This window comes from Cygnus atratus, chromosome 13 (assembly GCF_013377495.2).
Source record: "Cygnus atratus isolate AKBS03 ecotype Queensland, Australia chromosome 13, CAtr_DNAZoo_HiC_assembly, whole genome shotgun sequence".
Classification (NCBI taxonomy): Eukaryota; Metazoa; Chordata; class Aves; order Anseriformes; family Anatidae; genus Cygnus; species Cygnus atratus.
The window spans coordinates 5343813-5360029 of record NC_066374.1 but is presented as its reverse complement, the minus strand read 5'-3'; the positions used below and the strand labels follow the sequence as shown (position 1 = coordinate 5360029).

At 55.5% G+C, this 16217-nt stretch overlaps 1 protein-coding gene and 1 non-coding gene across 3 annotated transcripts; one reads left to right on the top strand and one right to left on the bottom strand.

Moving 5' to 3' along the window:
- Window positions 1–3244: 3244 nt before the first annotated feature.
- On the bottom strand, window positions 3245–14558 carry LOC118245572 (ras-related GTP-binding protein A). 2 transcript variants are annotated; one of them, XM_035541892.2, is made up of 10 exons: window positions 14493–14558; window positions 14340–14373; window positions 13623–13722; window positions 12608–12674; window positions 11401–11623; window positions 9422–9517; window positions 8228–8350; window positions 6080–6171; window positions 5037–5152; window positions 3245–3793 (listed from the first exon to the last, which is right to left on the bottom strand). In XM_035541892.2, exons 2-10 carry the CDS (start codon window positions 14364–14366, stop codon window positions 3696–3698), a joined length of 942 nt encoding a protein of 313 aa, XP_035397785.1. In that variant the 5' UTR covers window positions 14367–14373; window positions 14493–14558; the 3' UTR covers window positions 3245–3695. The 2 variants fall into 2 exon arrangements, with proteins under 2 accessions (XP_035397785.1, XP_050569378.1); XM_050713421.1 differs by lacking the exon at window positions 14493–14558 and having other exon boundaries at window positions 14340–14476.
- A 163-nt stretch (window positions 14559–14721) lies between these two features.
- TRNAE-UUC (transfer RNA glutamic acid (anticodon UUC)) lies at window positions 14722–14793 on the top strand. Its single transcript has one exon. It is a non-coding gene; the product is annotated as a tRNA-Glu (tRNA).
- The last annotated feature ends 1424 nt before the right edge of the window (window positions 14794–16217 follow it).

Sequence of the window (16217 nt, the reverse complement as noted above, 5' to 3'; positions counted from 1 at the left end):
GGCCGGGTGGGGCCGTGTCGGGCCGGGCGGGGCCGGGCCGGGCCGCGCCGCGCCCACGGGCGGGGAGGGGCGGGGCCGCCACGGGCCCCTCACAGGGAGCGGGGGGGGGGAAGGGGGGGCGCCCCCAAAAGTGACGTCATCGCCGGCACCAGCCAATGGGCGGCGCCCCCCAGCGCCCGGCCGTTGCCATGGGAACGGGTGCGGGGGGGGGGCCAAATTGGAGGGGGGGGAAATAAGGGGGGGGGGAGAAATTTGGGGGGGGTGGGGGGGCGTAATGGCGCGCTGCCCCCCGAAATCTGGGGGGGCTCCCGGGGGTGGGCTGGGGAGAGGTGGGGGGGGCGGGGGGGTTTGGGGTGAAAAATGGGGGACTGGGGACTGGGGGGGGGCCTGGAGCCGCCCTGAGGGGCCCAGCCCGTCCCCTGAGGGCCCGGAGCCCGCACCCAGCCCTAGGGGAGCGGGGGCACCACAGCCCTCCGCGCCCGGGGCCCCCAGCAGGGTCCCCCCCCCGCCCTGCAGGCCCCACCTCAGCTCCCGGGGCTTCGCCCGGCCCTGATGGCAGCGGCACGACGCCAGGAGGCGGTGAGGCGCTCCTGCCCGGGGAGACCCCGAGAACAGCCCAAGGAGCCGGGGGCCTGGTCCCCTTCCTCGCCAGGTCACCAACAGCTCCCCAGGCCCCCTCACAGCAGGGCAGGGACCAACTCCTTTCACCCCCGTGCAAAGACTCACTTAAACAAAAAAGCGTGTTCTTTCTTTTTTTTTTTTTTTTTTCCCCCTCCCCGTCTCTGCTCAGTTCACCTCAGGTGGCAGGAAGGAAATGGTTAGAAAACCCACGAGGAGCAGAGAGCCCCGGCGCGAGGTGCGTGCCGGCAGGAGGCACAGTCGGAGGGGCGGCCGCGCTCGCACCGGGTCCCCCTGATCTGGGAGGCTCCCAGACAAACTGGGCTGGGAATTCATCGCGTCTTAGTCCCTGCTGGTGTGACGCTTCTGCCAGTGCCAGGGTCAAGCCTGGGTGGCAGAGCTCTAAAAGCCCACAGATCCGGCTCTCTAGGGCCAGCTCCGGGTGTAGGATGCCTGAGAGCGAGAGCTGGAGCAGGCATCAATGTTTGGGGTGTTTTGATAGCAAAGGCCTCCAGAGCTGCCAAATTCAGGAGGGGCTTCCTGCTGCTAACTGGGAGCGCCTGGTGGAATGCAGGAGGAGGGCGATCCACCCAACCTCGCTGCTCTGACACACCGCCGGGGGACTCTGGCAGGACCCCGAGCAGCACAGCTGCACTGACCTCTGCTGGCAGCGACCGACCCCAGGCTCGGAAAAATTCCTCCAGGTTTGGCTTTTGGGAGAGAGCCAAACAAAATACAACGTGGTACCGTCGAAAGGTAAGTCAGCCACCTCGAAATAGAACCGTCATCTTATTTTCATCGACGCTGCGGGTGTCTGACAGCTCGCACAGAGCAGCACTTCTGCCAGGGAGCAGAAGGAAAACGTTGGGCTCCAAAGCTCCCCCAAATACACACGCCTGAAGAAAACGGGTTTGCGTCAGAAGCACTTCAGCTCCTGTTGTTGTATCAGCGGCCCTGGAGAGGCTTCAGCCAGCCGGGGTACCTGCGAGTGGGTTTGGCTCCATCTGTTTCAGATCAGCTCCCTTCACACCCGTTTATTACCTGCCTCCCCCCCACCCCACACACTTCCCCCCTTAACGCATCCCACTTCCACATGCCAACAGCCCGTCCTCCGAGGAAAGCCGGCGGCGCCTCCCAGGCTGCTCTCCCGTACAGAACACGAGATAACCCCCCCTTGGTTCTGTAACCATGGAAATGAGGCAGCGTTTCCCACCGTCCCGTCCCCCAGCTCTTGCAGGAGCAGCTGCCTGCTATGAAGCAGCGCCCTCAACAGAAGGCGTTCAGATCCACGCTGGAACCACGGCCGTAAGCCATCTTCTGCTCTCCCCAAGTCTTGAAGGTGCCTCCTCCCCGGTTGCCGCTCGGAGGCATCCGAAGTCGACCTTCCGGGGGCTCCAACAACGTACGGAGGGGCAGCAACGCATCCTCTTGCTCCGCGGGGCAGGGCTCGGGCGCAGGAAGCCACGAAGTTCCTCCGAGCGGAGCGAGAGCAGGGGCTGACCTCGTCGAAGCGCTCGGGGAGCGCCCGCAGGACAGAGCTGTGGCCGCGTCCCGGCTCGCTCCAGCCCGCCAGGCAAAAAGCGACCGCGCCACGGGCAAGGTTCGGTGTCCCCACTGCAGCACGGGCACCGCGCGCACACCTGCGAGCACCGAGGACAAAGGGAAACCCTCCGCTGCATCCCCAACCCATTCACAAGCTCCCCGGAAAGTCAGGCGGCTGAATTTTTAATCGGCATCTAAGTTCCTCTCCCACGGGGACGCTGACTTGATGATTCTCGTTGGAAATACACCCAGCCCTACAGATCACAAATACATCTGCTGAGTAGGCGGTGCAAGACACGGGTGTTTAATACTGCAACGATTTAGAACCGATGGAAGATCTCGTGCGCAGCCCAGCCTCAGCTCCCCAGCTGAGATATGCCCTTTAGCTCTGTTCTCACATAACAGACTCACCCTTTCAGATTTTTTCCGAGTGTGTGGGCCAGGGATACAGGGGAAAAGTGTGATTTTGAGAACACAAAATGGAGAGCTAGGCTCGGAGTTGCCACACCTTTTTTATACAGTAATTTGATGCAGCGAGAAAAAAAAAGAAGAGATGCTGACAGGCATCAGCTCCCACCCAGCAAGTCAGAGATTCCCCTAACTCAGTGCTCCTGTTCTTCCTGTGTTTAATGGAACCGCGCACAAAAACTCATTAAAAAATAGACGGTACTACAGCCACACCGGTGCCGAACGCCGTCCAACTGGCCCGTCACGAACACAGCTAATACAGCTCATGCACACACAACCCACAACAACCACGTTCCGCAATTCCTACGTGCCCACGTCAGCCCCGGCAAGGAGGCCAGGCACGCCAGGACTATCTCGCTGCCCTTGGCTCCTATTCACTGCCACCTTTCCATCACCTTGGGAAGTGTCGAGAGGCCAACGTCATCCCCACCGCTTCACCCATTAGGTGAATTTTGCCTCGACGTGGAAAAAAAAAAAATCTCAAGTGGAAACTCTGGAGTGACCTTCAGCTGACACTCCCCAGAGACTGGGGAAGGGGAAAGGCAGCGAGGGCACGTCTGCTTGCCAAAGCTGCCCTAGGTTTTAGAAGAAAGAAAGCCCACTTTGTCCAAAGCTCTAGGATCTGAAATCCCCGGTAGCAAAAAATTTATTTTCATGACTGAAGACAAGGAGAAATTTATAAATGTATTCTAGCAACCTACCAATAAAATAGTAAATACTCCATCCCTGTGATTTATACGATCACCTGGGAGCAGAACATCCAAAAAGGCTCTGCCATGTGCCACTATGACAACCAGGAGCATGAGACCACGTGCACATCACCTGTCCTTACTCCTTCCCAACCCCACACACGCCAGGAAGTCTCTTTTGAAGGTCCGCAGTGTATCCAGACATCATCCGAGTGACTAGTGTCCAACGTTAAAAGGAGAAACAATAAAGAAGATTGCGGTGGTAAGCAGCACACTCATTTCAAAGCCCACAAAGACATCCACATTGTTAGATTCTCCTAAAAAAGTAGTTCCAATTCACTTTTTCTCCCCCCAAAGACCACGTGCGTCGGCCAGTGTTCAGCGCATGAGCAGGCTGTGCTTTGGTCCATCCACTCGCTCCAGCTTCTCGAAGTGTTTTCTGGCGTTGCGGATGTTGATCAGCGTAGCTGCGGAAGCTAGGACAGAGAAGGGAGAAAAAAAGTTAGAAGGGATGGGAAACCAAGTCCTCAGAAGCGCTGCCTGAAAGCTGCCTGAGGACAGCGGTTATCTGAGTTCCTATCAGCAGAACCAAATCAGAACCCTGGGTGGTTTGGGTTCGTGTTGCCATGCTAAACTCTGCACCATGACTGCAGGACAAAAGAAGGAGTAAAGCCCTCTGCTCAGCAGAGGGCAGAAGCGTCCTACAGCTTTTTCTTGCACCGACTAGCGCCAGATTTCACTTAAATTTGGAGAAGTGACGCAGCGTGAAGCCGGCGCTCTTCCCTAATGCTCAGAGGGTACCAACATCCCGATCAGCAAGCCCCCGTGTCAAGCCTACTGCTCCCAGCTGTAGGACACGTGGTGCTGGGAGGCGCGGGTTTGCTCGCTGATATCAGGGAGATAGAGAAGAAGAGTCAGGACAAGCTATGGTCACGCAGCTTGTTCACAGCGATAGTTACAGAAGTCACTTCAGCTTCTCATTTGCTGCTCAAGCACAGTAATATCACAGCTCAATAGTTCACCCACGGCCGCAGGGTTTGCACAGGTTTTCCCTAATCCAGTAAACCCTTCAAAAAGAGGAGGACAAGATTAACAACTGTCGGCCACACAGCTGCCCAGGTCAGCGTGCCTTAAGCACCTCACATTTTAACAGAAGCAGCTTCAATCATGAATATAAAAACAGTTAAATATTCAGGCCGTGCCTCTGGCACTGCTGGCCGCAAGTCGTTAAGATAAATAGATGCTACTATAATTAGAGCCCTTGCCCACCAAGACGGTTCAGGCAAGAAGAGCAAGAACCCATGCATAAACCATCTCTGTTTCCTTTCCAAAAAATCACCGTGGCTGCCAAATCAGCGCAGCCCAAAATAGGTTATTAGACACGACCTATTAAATCAGGTCACATCTGCTACAGCAGTTCCCCACCGTCGCTACAATCCTCCGCTGGAGAGCAACAAACAGCTCAGCGGTCACGGCACGCTCCGCTCCTCCTGCGAGGTAAGCCACTGCTGAACCACCTTACCTTTCCCCCTCTTTGCTCAGACAGGGCAAGCCAGCAGGACAGCAGAGCCCTCCGTACCTTTTAATACAATCCTTTTTATTGCTTTGTCTGCTGTTTGCCATGTTCCAGCAGGAATGCACTCTAAGCTACGCTCACCCAGCTGTTTGTCCCCGTGAAAACCAACGGCCACCCACAGGCTCGTCTTTGCTTCAACTTACGTATTGAAGGGTCTGACATAACCACCATCACGTATGTGTTTGATGTGAAGATGTCAATAAAAGCAGCAAAGTTAGAGTTCCTGACTTCCATGCTCTGGAAAGAAGCCGCCAACTTACTACAAAGGGGAAAAAAAAAGAGAAAAAGAAATGTAATGTTACTGTAACAATGCTCACAAGTTTCCCACCCCATCCCCAAGGTCCATGTTCCGTGCTGGAAACAAAGAAGCACTGCTTGCCAAACCGGGACTTGGCCACCAGGTGAGGCTACAGTTTATTTTTAAGAAGAAACCCTCTAGCTTTAGGCTTAATTCATCCACCAAGGGCAGCATAAAGCCATTTAAGTATTGACTGATGACGGTCTGTAACTCGAGACACACAGCTCCGCCGCCCCTTTGAGGACACTGTGCCCAGCATCACTTGTCCCACGGATTAACAGCTGTCATTCCCCAGGACAGTTTTACACCCTCTGTAAGCAAGCACAAAGCTGAAGTATCTAGAGGCAGCTCTGCAAAGCACACTGCTGCTTCTCCGTCCTGTTCGGGCTCTGAACGCTTCCAGATGTTGCTGACAGACTGTGGAACCTGAGGGTGGTTCAAAAGACAAGGTACTCTGAAGTAAGCTTTCTATTTTTCAGTTCAAAACACTGATAAGTAAGTGCTTGCAAGCCCCTTCCTCCCAGACCAGGACGCTGGTACGCAGCCTGAAGCAAAGCCCTTCTTCACCTGAATTTACACAGCACTGCTAACTGCCTCCAGCTCATCAGCCCGGTCCTGGCACTTCCCTACCTTGCCCAGGAGAAAAAGGCCTCGAAGAAAACGGTTGTTTCAAAACAACCCCCTTTCAACAATCACCAAAGGAGGAAGTTATGAAAGACAACAAGAAACTCAGACATTTTTGACCACCGTGCTTTCTAGAAAGCAATTTAGCTGAGGCATCTCCTCCTGCTGAGGAGGTATAAGACTAATGTTCATTTGGAAAGCTTCCTTGTTCCAGTGTGACACGGAAATACCTGCTCGGGGATCCTTCCCACTAAACCAGCTCACCTGCAACTTAGTTTGAATTGTTTAATAATGTTGCTGATTTTCTCAAATCTGTGGATATCCCGCTGTTCTTTGCACTGATAGTGAGAAATGACCTGGAAGGCAGAAAAAGTGCAGAGTTAGTCATTTATTTCAGCACAGCGCTCTCATGCTCAACAGCGATTACGAGAAACGGGTGGTGACCAGCACAGGGATTCCCTTTGCCTTTGAAAACCATTTGCAACAACACTTGTGGCGCCTTCAGGGCCAAGCAGGATTCATGCAGTCAGGGGGAGCCCTTCACAAGTGCAGACGTGTGAACACCCAAGAGGCACTCCTGTCCATTCGGGGTCTGAATACCCCAACTTAGTGCCATTTTTATCTCGATGTAAAGCACAGCAAAGCGCGAGGCGGGGTGGGGAAAGGCAGGGACCGTCACCTCGTACAGGGCAACCAGACACCTGACAAATACTGGGGACGTTTGAGCTAAGCCTGGCATCCTGCAGGTTCTCGAGGACCGAACCTGAGAAGCGCGCAGCTCTGCAACACGTGGGACGCGCAGCGCTGCTCGCAGAGCCAAAACAAGCTGTTCCTCTCTGGCTACGAACAGTGGCACAAAGGCGGCTGGTTTCCCAGGGAGTTCTCCCTCCACCAATTAACCGAGTCAGACCAAGACTGTGCTAAGCTGCCCGCGCTCAGATCCGCTCCCCTCCCTCCCCTCCCACGCAGCAATCCAGCAGCAAGGTGCAGACCTTCGTGCTTGGCTGCAGAGACCGGAAAGATCAAAAGTTTTCAGGAATCCTCGTGCGGTGACCCACGCCTGCCTCTCCCCAGCCCCTTCCCCAGGGCTGGCAGCCCACACACCTTCACTCCCCAGCCAAACTGCCAGCAGGCTGAGAAGGGTATTTACTGCTTAAGGGGGAATCACACATCCAAACAGTTGCATTATCTTTGTTCCCACAGAAAACCAAAAAGGAGCATTATTTTAACAACATTACGCTACGAGCTTTAAGCTCAGAAGAATCAAGTAATCAACTGCTACAGGCTTGCAGGAATTAAGTTGTGAGTTCTTTCCCCCCTTCCTCAAGCACCTTAAAAAAAGGTACTTATTTCCTACTTTTAAGCCTGTCCAACTATTCCTACAGATACAAGTTTAACCATATTCAAGAATCACATTCATACCAAAGCCTTCACTACATGCATGCTCTTTTCTCAACTCTCCAGGTTTTCCTGTTACTGCGCTGCGAATACAATTTCAGAATAAGATTTCACTTCAGGAGAAAGGAGGCCCTGGGGAAGTTTAAGTGTAAGAAAACAGTGAGAAGGAGAAAGTCTTCAAAAGTCATCATTACACTGAAAAATCAGTACAGAATTTTTGTAGCAAAGAAGTAGTTTTCAGTAAAAAAAAATAAAAATGCAGGTTTTGAATGCACGTAAGCACTGTTACCTACCACAAAGGTGGAACTATTTATTATCTACACGAGCTCTAAAACCAGAACTTGCCAGAAATGGCAGGTGCCTAATTCTGACAGTTGAAGTGAGAAAAGCAATGACACCATCACTTCAAAGTCAGGCCTTTGTCAAGGACAGCACTCAAAATTGAGATCAGTTTCTTCAGGTCAGCAAGAGCACTGGTACAAAGCCTGAAGAAACCAACCTAGAGTACGGAAAGACAAGCAGCAGTGGGGGTTTAACCAACACGTTTTACCACAGCAATCCAACTGCTAGTGATCCTCTATCCATACTTAAGGTTTGTAGAGCATCAGGCACTTGCAAAAAAGGAATCAAGAACAGTTAAAAAACAGTCGAGAAGGAACTGAAAAGACTTTTTTTTTTTTCAAGCTAAAGAAGGCTCTCATCCTGTGCAGAAAGGAATTCTCAAGAGTCCCATGGCTGACAACAGAATGGGGATATGAAACCCTCCCGCAGCTTGGAAGAGGGAAATACCAATCAAGCCCTCAGCTCAACTGCTAGACGTGGAAATTTTGGGAAGGTCACATGAGCCATGGAGTCCTGTCAGCTACTTTCAGTATCACAAGGCCTGGATCAAAGCCTTCTGCCATCTGGTGCTGGCACCTCTCTCTGGGCAACTGCCACAAGAGCACTTTCCATCCAGGGAACTCCGTGCTAGGCTGGGCAGAGGAACACGAAGGGCAGAACAGCTGTATTCACCAGGAAAGTGGCTCTCTCAAACAGAAGCACTTCGTCTGCCTCGATGATCTGAGCAAAGTTCCTCAGGTTCATTTCCAGCTGCTGGACATTGGGGATCAGCTGATAGACTATACTGGACCAAGCCTGTCGACAAAGAAAGACAAGAAGGGCTGCATTAACACATCAGCCACCCTCCTGATAAGCTGGTGACATTTCCACCTACCATTCCCAGAGGTCTCCTACCCGCTCGGTACTTACCAGAGCCTCCTACCACCCTGCTGCCCAGTGCCAAGCCAGGCCAAACCCAAGGGCACAAGGTCTGCAGAGCTCCAGCAGGGCTGTGTCTGGAGCAGCACGGGTTTGCCTGGTTTTAAGCAGCTCAAACGGAGCAACACAGTCTGCTAACCGTTAGGGATGCCTGCAGGGACACAGGGTATGGTGCGGGGAAGGCCAGTTTCTAGAGGGAGCCGGGTGCAGGCACTGCGAAGGGTGATATCTGGCACACAGTACGGGATCAGCCTCAGCCAGACCTCATCCTACACTGAATCCAAACTGCTTTTGGATGGATTTGCCAGGATGGTGAAGTCTGCCATCTGACGTCCCACTGAAGCCAAGAGGAAGAGGTCCTCACCTTCCGACTAGCAAACCATCGTGCTGCCACCACCGCTCATTAGCAGCTTATAACGTCCGTTTGCTCTCAGTGCAGCCCAGGTAGCACTTACCACTCTCACACCTTAAAGACTTCTGACACTGCAATGAGGGCTGACCAACAACAACATAAAAAAGGAAAACCAAAACCACCACCACCAAAAAGCCACCCTCACACACTCCTAGAAGCAAAGTAGCAAAGTAAATTCCCAGGATGGTAAATGCCTAAGTACTTTAACTGTAATGTGGGGAAAAAACAAACAGGAAACAGCTCCTTGCTGGCTACACATGACTAAAAGACGCAGAAGGTCTTTCTGAAGTGGCTAGGCAAAGCGTTTAAGCAGCGTTAAAGTGACACCGCAACTCCAACACGTGGAGTTTTACTTTTGTTTTTTAATTTAAAACGCTGATGCCATTGACAACAGCTAACCTCCACGAGCAGCAGTCAGTGCAGATCTGCAGAGCAGTCAGTAACAAAGCAGCAGCAACTAACCACTCACCGTCCTCATACTTGTTTTCAAGTGGGGAGGGGAAAAAGGTCAGATGCAGAGGGGATGGTGTACAAACCTTGTAGAGCGTCTCATCCCAGATGGAAGTTCTAAAACAAGCACATTCCAAGGGACGGGAAAGGCGCCTCAAGTCTTCCTCACGCTCCTTAAAAATCTGGGAAGTAAAAAAAAAAAAAGATTAGCAGTTGAGCGTAAATATTTTTTCCTTTGTGTGGTTACTGACTTGCACTTCCAGCACACATTTCAAACAACTCAACAACGCACAGCACTGGGGAAAGAAGAGCAGCAGTGCGTGCTGGCTAGGACAGGCTGCCAGAAACCCCTTCTGCTGGGGCAGCAGAGACAAGCAGGCCCCGGCTGTCTTGCAGTAGGAGGCTCAAACGTCGGATAACCGCGGTGTTGTGGAGCAGAAGCAGAAGCTCATGTGCGTGAGTTTTAGAGAGGACCTGAAATCTGACATCCCCCGGCCACACGCAAAAACCTGGGTCGTTGGGAACAGGGTAGAAGGAAGGCACTAGAGAATTTCATCAATAGGAACTGCATTAACACGGCAGCTCCGAGGCTCACGTACAGCCTTCTCCCACCAAATTCTGCCCTCAGAAGTTCGGGTTACAAGAAAGGAAGGGGACAAAGAGAAGACGGCCTCGCACCAGGCTCCTACAGAAGTGGCAAAAAGGCAGCAAGGCAGCCAGCACTGTGCCCCTGCACAGTGACTGCCTTCACCCCAGCATGACAGAACAAGCTGGTCTTCAGGAAACGCTGCGCAGGCCAACAGTGACCATGTGGGGCCTGAGACGGCGAAGGTTTACGCGAGATTTACAGGGAGAGTGCTTCGGCCCAGGTCAAGCGTTTGCAGGAACAGCAGACACCTTAAAACAGACCGTGATGACTGCGCAGTGATATGCGCTGGAAATAGAACCAGAGGGAGGCCCCCTCCCGCCTGCCCACCCCCCACTTCAGGGCCTCAGCAGGATCTGCACAGCCACCTAAAACCAGCAGCCGTACACCAGTCCCGGAACAACGCAGGGCAGAGCGGCATCAAGAAGTTTTTAGACTCTCCCTTCAGCTTGCAGGGAAGGCAGATGGAAATGAGGAAGAGGCCCTCAAATCGACCCTACGAAGAAGCTCTTTGAGCTAGTTTTGCAGACGCTCACCAGGAGCCAGAAGGAAGTTTCATGGGACTTCTTACAACAGCCTAAGGGGCCTCCAGACTCGCTGCAGGCCAGGCAGCGGCCGAGCAGCCAGGGGTGTACTCGTCAGGCAAAGGTGCCTAAGCCACGAAGAATTTTTCCTCTGGTACCAGGAGCTGGTTGCTTTCAGTCACAGCTGAAAAATTGAGGCTGGTAACACCCAATACCCTCCAGTCTCCCTGCAACCTTCAGAAAGCTCTGAAGAGAGCAGAAAACACCAAACCTCGCGGAGAGGCTGACCCACGGCCTTTGCAGGATGCCTCCTGGAGCACGGGAGCATTAAACTGAGGTGATCTCTGGGCAAGCAGCCACGCCGAACGCCTCGGGACAGAAAACAGAAGCACTGACTGCTACAAACCACTTTCTAGTCAACCGGGAAAGTGTCAGCCCTTGTTTTGTTAGCCTTTAGAACCCAGCTTATGTGGGACCGAAAGCGAGAGCTGAAAAGGAACCAACCATCCCTGTCATCACCACAATCCTCCAAGGCACCCAAACGGTTAAAGGCAACTCCAAGCTTGCTGGATTTCTTTCAGGTCTACCTTCCTTCCCTGCCCACGGAGGTTTGCTGAAAGCATTAGAACCGGAGCTATGAAAGCAAAGGCTTAGAGCAGTTGCCACTAAAAATCATCAGGTCTCTTCTCCACTGGATACATGCAAGACACAGCACTGACGTACAATTTGGGAAGGGAGGAAGGGGCTCAGACGATTCTTAGAGACACCTGAGAAACTCTTCTAGGACCAGCGCTGATGGGGCTGGATTCGAAGTACAAAATAGCAACGTTACACAACGCACAGACAAAAGATGCTCTCTTGGAAAGCATTTCTATGGCAACTACCAGCTTCTCACCAAATCCCGCTGATCCTCCTGCACCAAGTCCATCTTGTGCACCAGACAGAAGATCTTTGCATCGGGGGAGTTCTGAAGGATCGCCTCCAAGCACGACTGGTAGTAGTGCATGTCCTTCTCCAGCTCACGGCTCTCCACATCGAAGACGTAGATGAGGACTTCCACGTTGCGGAAGATGTTGTCCCGCTGACTGGTGAAGTAGTTCTCCATAAACGTGTCCTGGCTGAGGAGGAGCAGAGCAACAGAACCACGAGACCCCCGTCAGAGCAACCAGGCTCGTTCAGCGCCACCAGGAAACGCGCTGTGTGAGAAACACCTCCCGCTAGAGATGCGAGGGTTTGCGTTTTTGAGCTACTTTTGGATTCCCCGCAGCACACGGCTCCCTGAGCATTCCCACCCGAGCAAGGTGGGGGGCTCCCAAGGAGCATCTGCTTCCCAGCGCCCCAAGGAAGCTGCAGCCTCCTGCACAGCACAGCAGGCTGCTCAGGGCTGGCTTGGGCAGGGTAACACGCAAATAAAGCTACGTCGCCGCTGCACCTGAGCTGGCTTTTTGAGAGTTGCACATAAAAGCCACAACAGCAGTATAAATACCAGTGCAGCCTCTTGTTACAGGACTTAAGTCTGTTTTAATCAACTTTCTCTGAAAACGGCTCAGACAAGGCACGAGGACGTTAGACCCGATGAAGCTTAGCAAAGTTTGACAGCTCTGCTGAGGCGCTGCCAGCGGGAGCACGTTCTTTAAAAGGCTGCTTCCAGGAACCCCAGAGCCACCGTCCATCTCTAGTGTCACCTCCCGGCGTACAGCTCGCTTGGGTCAAGCTGGTGATAAGCGGTCCCAAAACCGGCACCGCCTCCAAGGCCACCATTTGCAAGAGAAAGCCCAGGCGAAGGGCTCGGGCTCTTTGCCAGCAGAAGAAAGCAGCCAGCAAGGAAAGGGTGGGCCTAGGCCTTTCATGTGGAGGTGGCTCAGAGACTGCAGGCAGGAGGCCAGCCTCCTTCCACCCACACCCTGAGATGTGGGATCCGCTCTTCCCAGAGCTGCCTCACCAGTTTCACGGTGGCGAGCAGAACGCCTGCTCCACTCCTGCCATACACGAGAAGCACGCCGGTGCCTTCGGGGCAGAAGGCCCTCTGCTCTCGTTCCACCCCCACCTTAGCCACAGAGCTGGTCCCCAGCAGTGCCAAAAGCAGGAATTAAAGTACCTACCCTCCGCAGTCCCAGAGGTTTAACACCAGGTTTCCTAGGAATCTAACGTGGGAGTGCTCCACATCAACTGCAAAGAGACAACGAGGAGATTACTGACTGCGCCGCACACCCAGAGCAGAGCCACCTCCTCGGGCAGCCCGCAGTTCTTCGCGATTCAGCTCACGGTTATTAAAACTCCGTCTGAACAGCACTGCTGCGTGTAAACCTGCAGCGGGAGGCGCTGTGGGTAAATGCGGCTCCCGGAGTAACCCAAGCCCTCCCGCCCGCCAGCCAGGACGCTGCTCCGCTGAGAAGCACGGCAGGTGGCTCCCCCGTCACAACGCCCGCTGATCTCTGCGATATTTTAAGCACGGCACTAGCCCCAGCACATTCTGCGAGGGCTTGAACGAGCCTTAAAAAAACACAAACAACGTAAACTTTACGAAGAGACCACACCTACAGCAACAAGGGGGCACGCGCCAGTCAGACATTAAGTCCTCACAGAGCATTAGATCCCAGCGATTCGAGGCTGTTGCAGAGGGCTTTTTGATTTAGGGCTTCTTTACATCAGTGGCTTTGGCAAAAAAAAAGACGCAGAAGGCACTAATTCAGACTGGTGCCTTCCCATGCCATAACCACGGGTGCATAGCAAGATCACCGTGCCTCCCGCCGGGCTCACGATCAGCACGCTAAGGACAGGGAGGCCTCAGCACCAAAAAGGATGAGGAGGCGGCTCTGAACACACCCCCGATAGCAGGTGTAGCAGCAACAAAGGCTGCTCCCTGATCCCCCCCAACAAAGGAAGGATAAAACTCCAGGAATAAAGCGGCAGGACTGGATGCAGCGCTCAGTGCTCCTTCCCCTTTCACTCCAGCCTCTACCTGACCTCATCTGAGCCACGGAGCGAAGGTCGCTGCGAGGTGGGAGCACACTCCTGCTGCTGGCACAGGACAGGAGAGGCAAGGAGCAGCCTCACCCCTCGAACAGACAGAGTCTGAGCCCCAGGAGTTTCCAATTTGCGCAAGGGAAGCCTTACTGGTGGCACCCAGGCGCCGTGTGTCCCTGGCGATGTAGTTTGCAAAGATAATGGACCTCATGCTGGTCTTCCCAGACCCGCTTTTACCCATCAGCAGCACCTGGGAAGACAAAAAAAAAAGACAGAATCAGCTACCGCAGAGCACCAAGCCCTCCGCAGCTCCCTCAGGGCTGACATCTTACAGCTGGAGCACCCAAAAGCCAGGCCCCTGGTGCCACAGGTACGAGGGGCGTTACTAACCAGGCAGTCCCCCAATACCTCCCTACGCCGCCTCCTGTTAGAGTTACTTTTATTCCGTGCCAACCACGTCACTGCTAACAGTAATTCCAAGGGGAAGAAAGGGAAACCTGCGCGTGATTCCCTGCGCTGGCTCCAGCTGGCTGCGTGCGGCCCCCCCCAGAGCTCAGGCAGCCCGCAGCCCCGCACGGGCCTCTCCCTGCGCGGCTGCCAGAGCTGAGGTGAAGGCAAAGGGACCTGCCCAAAGCCGCCTCTGTCCTAAAGGCCTTAGGGCGAGGCGACCACTCGCCCGCTCGGCCGTTCCCCGCTCGCTCCTCCTGCAGGCCGGCAACCGCCGGCTCCGTCGCACAGACCCTGCCCCGCAGAAGGCTCCCGGGGCCCCAGCCCGGTGACGGGGCCCGGCCCCGCCCGCCCAGCCCCAGCCCCGCCGCTCCCCGGGGCCGGGCCCCGCAGCCCCCGGAGCCCCCCCCCCCCGCTCACCTTCTTCTTCATGGCGGCGCTCGGCATCCCCCACCTGCGGGCACAGCACGGCGGCGTTACGCGGGCCTTACGCCGCCCTTACGCCGCCCTTACTCCGGCCTTACGCCGCCCCCCCCGGCCCGGCCCCGCCGCCCCCCCCCCCGCCGCGCTCACGGGACCCAGCGCTCGGCGGCCGCCGCCGGTCACGTGAGCGCGCGCCCCGCCCCTCCGCCGCCACGTGACGCTGGGCGGGGGGGAGGGAGGGGGCGGGAGCGAAGCGCGCGGCGCCATGTCGGGAGCGGGCAGCCCTCAGCGCGTGTGGACGGGGGGGGCCTGCAGGGGGCGCTGAGGGCCGCCGGTTGCGCAGGGCTTAGGGCGGGCGGAGCGCAGTGCTCACAGCGCCTCCCATATGGTCTAGCGGTTAGGATTCCTGGTTTTCACCCAGGCGGCCCGGGTTCGACTCCCGGTATGGGAAGCATCTACTTTTTGTCCGGCGGTCGCGCACCCAGACGGTACCGGGGAGCTCTGAGGGGGCCCAGAGGGAGGGGAGCGCCCAGGGCCGAAATGCCCGCGCTGCAAGCCCGTGACACGAGCCCGAAGGGTGGCGCCGAGGGAAAAACGGCCGCAATCAGGCAGATAAAGGCCTCCGTGAGCCGGAGGGGGAGCTCCGCAGCTCAGCCGTTGCCAACCGCCCCCCTTTTGCTAACTGCGCCCGGTAACGCCCCGGCCGCAGCCGCCCTGACGGGGCCCAGCACCGCTCAGTGCGCATGCCCCGACCTGTGCCCATGGGGGGGGACGGGGTGTGGGGGGGGACGGTGTGTGGGGGGGACGGGTGTGGGGGGGCGCCCACGGGGCTGTGCGCATGCGCGCTTCCGTCCCCTGGTGCGATGCAATGCGCGTGTGGGCAGCGCTCCGTGACAATGCCCCTGCGCATGCGCACCGCCCCTGCACGCACGTACGACGCAATGCGCATGCGCCAGCGTGCCGGCGCGGGGCCGCGAGCGCGCGTCGCTTACTGCCTATGGCATGTGGCAGCACGCATGCGCACAGACCTCCCCCCTTGTCACGACGCGCATGCGCTTCGCCCCCGGCGCCGCGGGTCGCTGAGCATGCGCCTTCCCCTTCTCCAGGCCTGAGACGGCGCGCATGCGCGACGCAGCGCCGTCGCGTCACCGCCCCGGCGCATCTCTGTGCGCATGCGCCTTCCCCAGCGTTACGGGGCGGGGCGGCACGCGTGCGCTAACGAGCGCACGTACGCGGCTCGGGCAGCGCGCATGCGTACGGGTGGCGGCGTGAGGCGCAGTGCGCCCCCCTGTGGTGGCGGGGCGCTGTGACAGGAAGGAGCCTCAGAGCGCGCCTCTGCGCCGTTATTCACCCAGTTCGTCAGGAAACACTCAAATAAACTTGTTCGTCCGCGTTCTCTGTTACCTGTCGCCACTTACCGTGGGCTGCAGCCCCACAGCACAGAGATAAACTTTGAATTCCCTTTAAATGAGCTACTGCTACGTCTAAGCATCATTTTTACCACTACCTTTTGTTTTTTTTTCCTTAAAGGAGAGGCCTTAGCACACCACTCGCTGTAATGCACTGCAGTTAAGCCTTTTGGAAATGGCAAAAGCAGTGTTTAAGCTTTGGTTATTCAACAGGCAGTCCCCTAATACCTCCACGTACATCTTCTGTTAGAGTTATTTTTATTCCGGGTCAATGGTGTTATTGCTTGCGATAATTCTAATGGGAAGAAAGAGAACCTGTGTGATTCACAGAATCATCTAGGTTGGAAGAGACCTCCAAGGTCACCAAGTCCAACCTCTGTCCTAACACTAACAAGTCCTCCACTAAACCATATCACTAAGCTCTACATCTAAACGTCTTTAAAAGACCTCCAGGGATGGTGACTCC

Excerpts from the sequence above, each read along its gene's own strand:
- LOC118245572 (XM_035541892.2), bottom strand. The coding sequence starts at position 14,366 with ATGCCGAGCGCCGCCATGAAGAAGAAG. Across the intron at positions 12,675-13,622 it reads ACGGCGCCTGGGTGCCACCA|TTGATGTGGAGCACTCCCAC; the intron begins GTAAGGCTTCCC and ends GTCTCTTTGCAG. Across the intron at positions 8,351-9,421 it reads GGGATGAGACGCTCTACAAG|GCTTGGTCCAGTATAGTCTA; the intron begins GTTTGTACACCA and ends CTTTGTCGACAG.